Source organism: Eptatretus burgeri, chromosome 4, assembly GCF_056783735.1.
Source record: "Eptatretus burgeri isolate ZD-2024b chromosome 4, Ebu_testis_v1, whole genome shotgun sequence".
Taxonomy (NCBI): domain Eukaryota; kingdom Metazoa; phylum Chordata; class Myxini; order Myxiniformes; family Myxinidae; genus Eptatretus; species Eptatretus burgeri.
Window position 1 is genome coordinate 11,291,086 of NC_140964.1, and position 12,523 is coordinate 11,303,608.

Consider the following 12,523-nt stretch of genomic DNA (forward strand, 5'->3'; position numbering starts at 1 on the left):
GCGATGGGCGTGGTCTAGATGAGCGATGGGCGTGGTCTATATGAGCGATGGACGTGGTCTCGATGAGCGATGGGCGTGGTCTATATGAGCGATGGGCGTGGTCGAGATGAGCGATGGGCGTGGTCTATATGAGCGATGGACGTGGTCTCGATGAGCGATGGGCGTGGTCTCGATGAGCGATGGGCGTGGTCTCGATGAGCGATGGGCGTGGTCTAGATGAGCGATGGGCGTGGTCTCGATGAGCGATGGGCGTGGTCTCGATGAGCGATGGGCGTGGTCTAGATGAGCGATGGGCGTGGTCTATATGAGCGATGGACGTGGTCTCGATGAGCGATGGGCGTGGTCTAGATGAGCGATGGGCGTGGTCTATATGAGCGATGGACGTGGTCTCGATGAGCGATGGGCGTGGTCTAGATGAGCGATGGGCGTGGTCTAGATGAGCACGCAGCCTTGCGATTTCTCGGCGTATTCGATGTGCACGAGGAGCACGTGGAGTGACGGGAGGAGTATCTGGACCTCTGGATCCGCAACGGGACGCGCAGCTCACGGTGAGTACCGCCTGGTAGGGCGTCCCGTCCCGCGCCGTGCCGCGCCGTGCCGTGCCGCGCCGTGCCGCGCCGGTGCGCATATCACGGTGTGAGGAAGAACGTGCACTCTTCCTCGGAAGGTCGTCCAACACGATGAAGGATATTCCGTGTCGATCCGTGATCCGGACAAGATGACCTCGAATATATCGTTAATTATAGCGAGTGATGGTCCATCTGGTCCAACCATGCGGTGGTGGTTACACGTGGGAAAGGTAACCAAGTGGGAAATGTAACCACGTGGGAAAGGTAACCACATGGGAAAGGTAACCACGTGCGAAAGGTAACCACATGGGAAAGGTCACACGTGAAAAAGGTAACCACGTGGGAAAGGTAACCACGTGAAAAAGGTAACCACGTGGGAAAGGTAACCACGTGAAAAAGGTAACCACGTGCGAAAGTGGGGATAGGATGGAGGGACTGACTGGTTCAAACTCCACGATTTGGGAGCGAAATGGTGAACAGACCTTGTGACTCGACCTGATCCCTGATCAATTAACGTGCGTGTCGCCAGTGGGACACGGACAGGTGTCCTGAGTACACGTTTCTGGGACACGGACAGGTGCCCTGAGTACACGTTTCTGGGACACGGACAGGTGCCCTGAGTGCACGTTTCTGGGACACGGACAGGTGCCCTGAGTGCACGTTTCTGGGACACGGACAGGTGCCCTGAGTGCACGTTTCTGGGACACGGACAGGTGCCCTGAGTGCACGTTTCTGGGACACGGACAGGTGCCCCGAGTACACGTTTCTGGGACACGGACAGGTGCCCTGAGTGCACGTTTCTGGGACACGGACAGGTGCCCTGAGTACACGTTTCTGGGACACGGACAGGTGCCCTGAGTACACGTTTCTGGGACACGGACAGGTGCCCTGAGTACACGTTTCTGGGACACGGACAGGTGCCCTGAGTGCACGTTTCTGGGACACGGACAGGTGCCCTGAGTACACGTTTCTGGGACACGGACAGGTGCCCTGAGTGCACGTTTCTGGGACACGGACAGGTGCCCCGAGTACACGTTTCTGGGACACGGACAGGTGCCCTGAGTACACGTTTCTGGGACACGGACAGGTGCCCTGAGTGCACGTTTCTGGGACACGGACAGGTGCCCTGAGTACACGTTTCTGGGACACGGACAGGTGCCCTGAGTGCACGTTTCTGGGACACGGACAGGTACACTCAATGTACGTGTTTGTTTTCATTCTAATGATCGTGCCGATACAGACATGAACTCTACCTCTGATTTCATGATTAAACAGCTTCTTGATTTCGACATACCCGTTTGTGCCAAATTGTGAAACTTCTCGTATTAATAATAATATTACACCTGGACTGGTAACCCTACCTTTGATTGGGAAACTTCATCGTGTTGCTGCAGTGGCTGCTTAGCCTCCCGCAGTTTCACGGTTGTTGCGGTTTTTTGTTGGTTTGTTTGTTTGTTTTCCTCCTCGAGACCAAGGGGAGCGTCACGTGGTAAGCGGTTCACGAGCACCGCGACCAGGGAACCAGTGGTACGTGACACCGAAACTGCACCTCCTACTTTCACACACACCATCGGCTCCACGTCCGCTCCATCCCCAAGGTTTACTCTGATCCCGCTTCGTCCCCAGCAGGTGTGGACCCACGGTCGGAGCCGCCGCAGCGGCGATGGGCAACGCGGTGCCGCAGGGTGCCCTGGTGGCACCTCCTTCGGGGTCCGGTGCGGGGGTCTCCTTGGAGGTCCGTAACCCGCACGCCGGCGTCACGGTGCCCCCTCCGAGGCTGCCGATGCCTGAGCCAGAGGAGCTGGAGGAGCGCTTCGTTTCAGCACTGGTAAGGAGGACTCGGCGCACACACACAGGACGCTTCTGCTGGAAAGTTTTCACAACTTCATGCTTATTGTTCCGAACAATGAAACAGATAGTCGGAAGTCTCCACAAGGAAGCACCACCACCACCAACACCCAAGCCTGCTGTTGGCCTAACATTTAAGGTGGCTGTCTTAAGATCTTAGGATTTTGAGTTCAAGCCCCTGTTGTGTACATTGAATGAACACCAGGTGGGTTGACTCAGCCTGTCATCCTTCAGAGGTCGGCAAAATGAGCACCAGTGGACTGGTAAGGGGGACATTGCATCAGCAGCATAGCCGCGTCCCAACCAATGATGCAACCAGCAGCCACAGGCTGAGAGAGAGACAGAGAGAGAGAGAGAGAGAGTGGTTTGTGTGTGCATGGAGTTTGTAACCACGCCACCCATGATATCGTCTCCTGCTTTAATGCCAAGATGGTGGAAGCGGAGAGGGAATATATGAGGGTGAATCATTCAAACGGATACTTGAAACTTCTGGTCAACAACAGAAAATAAACTTTTCACACATTTGGCATCGCAACACGGTGGTGAATACTTGGCGAGGGTAAACAAGTACAACACCGGCCGAGTGTTGTTCAATTTTTCAGAAAAACAAAAATGGATAGAGTGCGTGAGGGGGGGGGGGGTCTGCGGTTGTTTTCATAAAGGAAATTTTAGATTGAGTGGTTTCATCAGGTGGCAGGATGTGTGTGCAATGTGCATGGATGATGGTATTTGGGGTTGGTGTAGGCATGATGGGCCCAATGGCCTCCTCCTGTGCCAAAGCTCCTTTACGTAAACGCCACTTGTAACTCGTTGATTGTTGACGTTGAAATTTGACGCGCTTGCTCGTACAAGGTGCTTATCAGGAACGAGACTGATTCGGATTCTAACTTGCAGGCATTTTCTCCCTATCCCTCAATTTGTTGTGGCCAAATGTCAGCTTTTGTGTTTTATTTTTTTTTGGTGTGAAACGCTTCCTTATCGCCTTGACAGGCGTTTCCTTCCCTGTTTGAATAACTGGCACTGTATATGGTTCCTTCACCTCGTCGAGCTCCGAGCTCTCGTGCTGATAACGAACACGCGCTACCTGTAACTGTTTTAATAGAAACTACTCTTCCAGTACCTTGCACAATTTGGCATCAGGAATAAGGGGGCATCTATCTAATTGTTACCAATGCAACGAGAAGGGCACTCGGGAGAGCGCATACCTTCGCCACGCGATGCCTGTTCCACGACAACATATCGGGCCCATTACATTTTTGAAATATCATGCTGTACAGTATTATCTCGTTTTTTTTCCCCTATCTCTCAATGGTGAAGAATCCCTTAAAAAAAATTAAATAATTCGCATATCCAGATCTGGATCCGGATCATCTTCACCAAATCGAATCAATTCGTCCTTGCGACACACCCAACCTTGTCCACCAAGTTTCATCCGGATCTGTCCACAACTTTTTTGAGATATCCTGTACACAGACAGACAGACAGGGGTGAAAACATAACCTCCTTCACCTTCGGTGGTGGAGGTAAATATGATGTTGGGCTTTGTCTCCACCCTTGGATGCTCTGATCATTTCCCTCCTTTCTTTGTCCCGTCATTGTCTTCTTTTCTTCTTTTAAATTTCTCCTTTGAGCCTCCCCAATCCTCCACCGCACGTGTCCCTCGTGAACGATGATGACATGTTCCATAGTTTTTGCAGAACGTTGGTGCTTCTGAAGCAGTTTCTCAGCTCGTATTATGTTGGGTGGTTTGCCATTGCCTTCCCAGCAGTCATTTGGGGCAGGAATTTTTACTAATTTGTTCAGGGTGCCGGCGATAACTCACCTACTCGGCATGATGGACGCATGTGGGATTAACCTCCACCAACTAATGCTGGCAGACAGATATCCAGTTTAATGTCCATCTGAGGGACGGCACACACATCGATGTCTCACCCTGTCTGTGAAACATCCGGATGATGGTTTATAGGTGCGTTGAGATTGAAACCCAGGCTAGACAGCTTAATGCGAGTCCAACCTCGAGGCCACCCTGCCCCCCTCGCCCCCCCCCCCCACTGAATATGTGCTAATAATTGGAGTTATTTGAAAACTACTGTTTTTTTTGTGTGTATATTCTGAAAGTTACAACTAAATTTTAGGATTGTCTCAATCTGATAATGATGATACAACCTCATGAATCCATATAAATGGGCTTTCTGGCAAATTTATACTGCATGGCATGACTTTTGTTGTGTATTTGAGAAACCCTTCAGAGGCCGGCAGGACTTTACAAAGTAGTGGAATTGATCAACTTCTACCCAATTGGGGGCAACTCTGCAAAAATGAATTAATGGATTATTCACAATTTTTGACTTTGTTTTCAATGGCGGATTTAATTTAATTTTGTTAGTAATTTCCAGTGTTTGCAGCATTCTCCAACGGTGCTGAGATTCCACGCAGAACGTGTACAGAGGAGTGCGACAATCTTTTCACCGTCTACCTGCCCGGCAGTCAGACAAATTGAAAATCATTCCAAACAGGAAACTTTCCGCTTTTTTAAGGACGTCATACAGGACACAAACAACAAGCACAAAGAACTAATGTAACATGTTAAACAAGGTAATGTAAAAGGTGCTTCATCGACGGTGATGTTCTGAAATTTTTTTTTTTCGATCCTCGTGGAGGATCTCCGAGTCTTACTCACGTTGTAGTTCTTCAACTTCTTCTTGTGGACTTTTTTTGTATCACAGCCTACAGTTTTCGTCGAAACTTCCTGAAACTTGGCGTATATATGTAAAAATTCCCTGCACAGACAGTAACCATCTCCGATTTTGAAAATTCCTCCTAGAAAAAAAAGTTATGAAGTCAAAATATCTCCGCGAATGGAAATCACCTAAAAAAAAATATCTCCGAAACTTGGCAAGCTGTTTGAATTTTGTTTGCGGGAATCATTAGGCATTAGCACAGATAATTTATCACAAACCTGATCCATCACAATGACGTCATATTCGTTTTTATGACGTCATCATTAAGAGGACGAGGATCTGAGCTCATTTGAGCTTGTTTTCTGAAACTTTTACCATCTTCATTTTATTAAAATTGAATTATATACCTGAACACTGCAGAGCACAAATTTCCTCATTGTAAGTTTTTTTTAAAAAAACCTTCCGTTTTGCAGAATTTGAACAAAAATATTTCTCCTGTTTCATGCCCTGGGGGGCAGAGTTACTGTGATATTCCACATTCAGACAAATATGGGGCACCTTGCGCTGGTTGTTTGGTGCAAGACGCAAAGCGAGATTGTGAAGGACCCTTCCCAAGTCCGATTTCTCAAAACCTCAGGGGTTAAGGTGTTCCTTGAACTCTCAGGTTATTTATTTATTTTTAAGTACATTCTTAATCTGCTGAAACCCCTTGGCAGAATATTAGACTCATTCTCTAATCATAAATACTTGCCAATTAAAATAACTTCCAATTATCTCCCCGCACAATGGAAGGTGGCTGATGTCATTCCCATCGATAAAGAGGTTGCCATTTTATATACCCCTTGAATGACAGATGTATGTAATTGACGTCGTCGATCAAGGTACGAGAAGCTGACGTTTTGGCGCGAACACCCGAAACGTGAGTTTATTCTTGCTTCCCATGGTGGTCGGCATACTTCGAGCAACGTTCTGTCACATTCCATCCATTATTCCATCTGCCCAATGATGCAGGCCAAACACTTCATTCACAACGATTAGTTTTCCACTTCCCATTGAATGATGGGCTCGTTGCCTCCTTTCCCATACTCTTATATGCAAAGGATTGTACAATCTCGAGGCCGATCGCTTCCCCAGCTCTTCAATATCAGATTGTCAATTTGGCTTCTGTCATTGCCATTCCATCGACGACATGATGCTTGCGCTAACTCGACATTGGAGAGACCCTCTGAACCTTAGGTATGATGTCATGGCTGTCTCACTGGACGTTCCTAACAATTCGACGTCACCCGTCACCCAGTCGTGGTTACAGAACTTTCTGTTGATGGCATCTTGGGTCCCCTCCTTGACTGGCTGGTGAATTTTCTTCATCATACTCTTTAGCAATGCATCGAGCCCATTACGACATCCTATCTCCTTCTGCCAGCCTCGGAGGCTGCTGTCCCTCAATGCAGCTAACTAGGGCCTATCCTGTTCCTGGCCTATATTTTAATGAGCAGTTGTGCTACTTTATTTTGGAAAAAATAAAAAAAAAAGAAGCAAAAACTCTATATCAGTGTGTCGATGATTCCAGTTTGTGACAGACAGGCACGGTGCCACTGGATCCTTGCGTACAAATCTGGGGAAATTCGGAAATTGCCAATCACTTGGAATACGTCATTCAATGCGTCCAAATCCCACAGACTCACGTTGTCTCTTCATACAGACTGCTTGGCTAATCCACCAATTTATTTATTTAATCAACTTCTGGCAGAGGACGCAGTCTGTCGAGATTCTTTGGCTAACGATTTTCCACGTTCTTTCCTGGGCCTATATATCTAATCTGGCCTCAAGGGCAGGTGAATGTGGGGGTGGGTGGGCAGGGCGGGAATCTTTGAATTCTCTGCATATGTAAGTAATTCTTTGACTGCAATTAGCTCTAAACATTATGCAAGGCCTTCTTCCCCAGCACCATGGAGTAGAGATGGCTGTCTTGTGTGGGTTAGTGCTGCCAGACCCCACCTTGTGCTTCTGGAAGCGGTGGGATCTGTCCCTCTCAAACTCCACCAGGCCACACTAGCTCGGCAAGAAATCTACCGCTTTGCCCTCTCCAAATCCAGGTTGAATCGTTCACCTCTACTCTTATCGCACCATTCTCACGACTGTGGAATTCCCTACCCGAGGTCGTCCATGCAGTCATGTTGTTCACTCCACCTCTTTTCGATGGTGAGTAATCACCATCTCGTGATGTCCCATAATGCTCGCTGTGATCTCTTTTCTCACTGGTTCTCCTCTCCAGCCCAGATGTGACTTTTCACATTCATCCTGTTTGTCAGCTTTTCCTGTCTTCTCATGCGTCCTACGTTTACTCATCCTCTCTGTTCCTTTGTCACATCCGTATGTCCCAACCTATTACGCTGCCTATCTGCTGCTTTTGCCCAATTTCCACCCCTTGTCTGCCAGTTTCCACTCTCCACCCTTGTTGATATGTTGACCTCTAACCCCTCTGCCATGACCTGTTTTTAAATAAATACATTTTTTTTAACACAATAATTCACTTGTGCTACTTTACTGTACTTTCGAATTGGCAAGCGTCGAACTTGGATTCTTCAACAACTACTGATGATGATTGCGTACGAACACAAAAGTTAGTGGAATAAAATTATTAGGAAGATTTGACTTAAAAAAAAAAAAAAGAATAGAAGAAGAAGAAGAAGATGATTTAACTCGGGACGTCGATCATCATCGGAAGTTTGACCTCCTGTTTGTACGCCCATCATCATCCCGAGTTACTGGGAGCTCCTCAGTTGGCTCTAACCAATTTTAATATACAGTATCGTCTGTCTGTCCTGTCTGTCTGTCTGTCTGTCTTTTCACCTGTCTGTCTGTCCGTGAGCTGGATATCTCAAAAAGTTATGGACAGATTCGGACATGAGAATTTTTTATTTATTTATTTATTTTTTAAAGTGATTCTTCACCTTTGAGAAATAGTGCCAACAATATGTAACATGATATTTAAAAAACGTTATGTATGGATTTTGACAAAACTTGCTGGATGAGTTGGGTAGGTGATAAGAACAAGCCAATTCGATTTTGGTTCAGGTCCGGATCCAGATCCAGCCTATCAGTGGGATACAAACCGTAAACTGTTCAGCCAGGTGGAGGTACGTGACCTGTCGAGTGCCGTTCTAGTTGCTGCATGCTATGCGGTAGAACTGATGGATCCATTTTTTAAAAAAAATAATAATCTGGCCAACTCAAGGGAGAGTGGACTATATAGTACATCAAGCATGAACAAATTTTTCTATTTCTGAAATAAATTGTAAAATGTATATCATGCAATATGAGAATGTGTCTATCTGTGTCTCTGCCACCCATTCATTGTATTCAAGATGTCTGTGTGCACAGACTGTCTGCCCTGGGGAAAATCTCTCTCTGGCTGAAACATTTTCTGTGAATTTGCCACCCCTTCCTTTATTTATTTATTTATTTTTGATTTATTTGACAACTTTGAGTTGATTGTGCACGTGCCTGTTCTATGTTGTACTTTCAGCACCAACTGCATAAGCTGGAATGATAAAATGATGGAATTGAAATAAATTATATTTTTAAACACGAGAACGTAACTCGGTAGAGCGCATACCTCCGCCACGCTGAAGAGTCTACGTTTTGTATCGCACTGATAGGCCGGATCTGGATCCGTACCTGAACTAAAAATCGAATCTGCATATTCTTGTTACCAAACCAACTCATCCACCAAGTTTTGTCAAAATCCATCCACAACTTTTTGAAATATCATTGTATTTCTCGTTTTTTGGCACCACCTCTCAATACTGAAGAATCGCTGAGAAAATTGAGAAAATTATCATTTCTGGATAGGGATCCAGATCGTCACCAAAATCAAATCGGTTCATATTTGTTACACACGCAACCTGTCAATCAAATTGTCCGAATGTGTTCACAACCTTTTGAGACATCCTGCTCACAGACAGACGAGGGTGAAAACACAACCTCCATTCACCTTCAGTGGCAGATGTAATATACAATAAACCAAACTTATTTGAGGTAAAGGTTGAGAACGTAGAGCTTGTGGTTGGTATTACGAACGATTCACATTGAGCCCGTGCTTGAAGATTCTATTGGCTTTCAGCATTTCTGTCATCCTTTGGCGGAGTGTATTATGGGGTCCTGTTTGTTGGACTGCCGAACATGTCTTCTCAAATGAATCAGTGAACCCATTCTGTGTCTTTCATCTTTATCCTTGAAGAGCAAAACTACCCGTCGCTGTGTAGATAGATTTAATCAAAATACAACATGTTGTACTTCACCAACATCCTGCTCTATTCACTTTATAATTTGCCCGAGCTCATCTTCCATCGACTTGGAAGTCAGCTTGCATCACCTTCATCAGGCAACCTTTCAGCTCATATCTTGTGCTCCGCTACGCTGCGAAGCTCCGTGTTCGATGCTTTGGTTTTAACCTCTGTTTAAAATGAGCGAAATAAAACATTTTGAATTCGAGGGGGAGCACTCGGGAGAGTGCAAAACCTCTGCCGCCAATACTGCTGGGTCACTCAAGTGAACCTCATATCTTATTCATGAAGTATGACGTCAACAGTGCTGACAGTTATAGTTCTTTTCTCTAACATTTTTTTTTTGGGGGGGGGGTGGGGGTTGGAAATCAGTTAAAACATGTAGAAATGCAAAAAAAAAAAAATTCTTTTTCTCTAATAATTTTTTCTTTGGGGGGGTTGGAAATCACTTAAAACATGTAGAAATGCAAAAAAAAAATTTTTCTCTAAATTTTTTTTGGGGGGGGTTGGAAATCAGTTAAAACATGTAGAAATGCAAAAAAAAAAAAATTCTTTTTCTCTAATAATTTTTTCTTTTTGGGGGGGGGGTGGACAAAGTCCAAAATCTAATGGCATGATCCTTGGACCAGACGTAACCCCCCCACCACGTTTCGTCGAAATCCGTCGAGGAGTTTTTCGGTAATACTGTTCACAAACAAACAAACAAGCAGTCATAGACTGGTACTTACGAAATCGTCAACTTGACCTCTGACCTTGTCTAGTCGAATAAAAGCTGTCTCGAGAGAAGGAAGCGACGCAAACCAGAAGTTTCTACGATGATTCTGTCCCAAACCATCAAAAATCATAACGCCGACCGAAGCAAAAATCTCCATTTCTCCACGCAATTATCTTATCAAAGTCACAAAACCGTAATATTCGACCATCCACCAACAATCTTAACATAATCCGATGGCTCAGCAAGTCAGGCATGCGACGATAACCTTTATTGGGATAAAAAATGACTTTTAAACACCATCTTTATCGAAAACACCGTCAGCGCGCACACGCAAAACCTTTACGTGGGTCAACGACGCGTCTGCTCGAGCGCACTGCATCATGGGACGACCCGTGATGCGTCGAGTGAAATATTTTTTTATACAATCTTAAAACGTCTCCAAAGCATCCGATTTTTACCAGAATTTCGAGAACCGAGTTTTAAGCGTCCTAAGCGATCGCAGAAACCGAAGACAAAATTAAAATCGAAGTTTAAAACGAACTCGTAACGTCGAGCAAAGCAAAAATCTCCATTTCTCCACATGAATTTACGGAATTATGTTTGACCTCACTGTGACCTTGACCTTTAACCGATTTTGACCAAAATCTAATCGGCGCTAGCCATCGCCCTCCTGAATCACGTGGTGTAATTTGACATTCGTAGCTTCTTCCGTTCTCGAGTTATCGTGCCTACAAACAAACAAACGAACACACGAACAAACAGAAACGGAACTGATCAATATACTTACGTAATCTTTAGATTTCTTAAGTAACAAGCAGTCATAGACTGGTACTTACGAAATCGTCAACTTGACCTCTGACCTTGTCTAATAAAAGCTGTCTCTAGAGAAGGTAGCGACGCAAACCAGACGTTTCTATGATTATTCTGCACCAAACCATCAAAAATCGAATATTTTGAATGCTTGACCTCACTGTGACCTTGACCTTTGACTGATTTTGACCAAAATATAATCAGCACTAACCATCACCCTCCTGAATCGCATGGTGTAATTTGACATTGGTAGCTTCTTCCGTTCTCGAGTTATCGTGCCTACAAACAAACAAACAAACAAACAAACAAGCAGTCATAGACTGGTACTTACGAAATCGTCAACTTGACCTCTGACCTTGTCTCATAAAATCTGTCTCTAGAGAAGGTAGCGACGCAAACCAGAAATTTCTACGATGATTCTGTATCAAACCATCAAAAATCGTAACGTCGACCAAAGCAAAAATCTCCATTTCTCCACGCAATTATACCTTAACGTAACTCAACGACGCGTCTGCTCAAGCACACTGCATCATGGGACGACCCGTGACGCGTCGAGTGAAATATTTTTTATACAATCTTAAAACGTCTCCAAAACATCTGATTTTTACCAGAATTTCGACAACCCAGTTTTAAGCATCCTAAGCGATCGCAAAAACCGAAGACAAAATTAAAATCGAAGTTAAAACGAACTCGTAACGTCGAGCGAAGCAAAAATACTCTTTCTCCACATGAATTTACGGAATTATGTTTGACCTCACTGTGACCTTGACCTTTGACCGATTTTGACCAAAATCTAATCAGCACTAGCCATCACCCTCCTGAATCACGTGGTGTAATTTGACATTGGTAGCTTCTTCCGTTCTCGAGTTATCGTGCCTACAAACAAACAAACAAACAAACAAGCAGTCATAGACTGGTACTTACGAAATCGTCAACTTGACCTCTGACCTTGTCTAATAAAAGCTGTCTCTCGAGAAGGTAGCGACGCAAACTAGAAGTTTCTCCGACGATTCTGTACCAAACCATCAAAAATCGAATGTTTTGGATGTTTGACCTCACTGTGACCTTGACCTCTGACCGATTTTGACCAAAATCTAATCGGCGCTAGCCACCACCCTCCTGAATCACGTGGTGTAATTTGACATTGGTAGCTTCTTCCGTTCTCGAGTTATCATTTTTTTGGATGTTTGACCTCACTGTGACCTTGACCTTTGACCAATTTTCACCAAAATATAATCGGCACGAGCCATCACCCTCCTGAATAACGTGGTGTAATTTGACATCGGTAGCTTCTTCCGTTCTCGAGTTATCATTTTTTTTTGATGTTTGACCTCACTGTGACCTTGACCTTTGACCAATTTTCACCAAAATATAATCGGCACGAGCCATCACCCTCCTGAATCACGTGGTGTAATTTGACATCGGTAGCTTCTTCCGTTCTCGAGTTATCGTGCCTTCAAACAAACAAACAAACAAACAAACAAACAGAAACGGAAGGCATCAATATACTTATGAAATCTTTAGATTTCGTAAGTAACAAACAGAAAGGGGTGAAAACAGTAACCTCCGATCTTCGATGGCGGAGGTTAAAAATTCAAATTATTCTCACTT

The 12,523-nt window shown here is 45.1% G+C and overlaps 1 protein-coding gene across 2 annotated transcripts in view; it reads left to right on the forward strand.

Annotated features, from left to right (window-relative positions):
- Positions 1-399: 399 nt before the first annotated feature.
- LOC147027477 (formin-like protein 3) overlaps positions 400-12,523 on the forward strand; it is a 93,515-nt gene continuing 81,391 nt past the window's right edge. The window contains exons 1-2 of one of the 2 annotated variants that reach the window (XM_085876938.1): positions 400-548; positions 2,199-2,397. In XM_085876938.1, the coding sequence (XP_085733064.1) occupies positions 2,233-2,397 (165 nt within the window). In that variant the 5' untranslated portion in view covers positions 400-548; positions 2,199-2,232. Of the gene's footprint in view, positions 549-2,195; positions 2,398-12,523 lie in introns of both variants that reach the window. The other variant, XM_085876939.1, reaches the window with a different exon arrangement.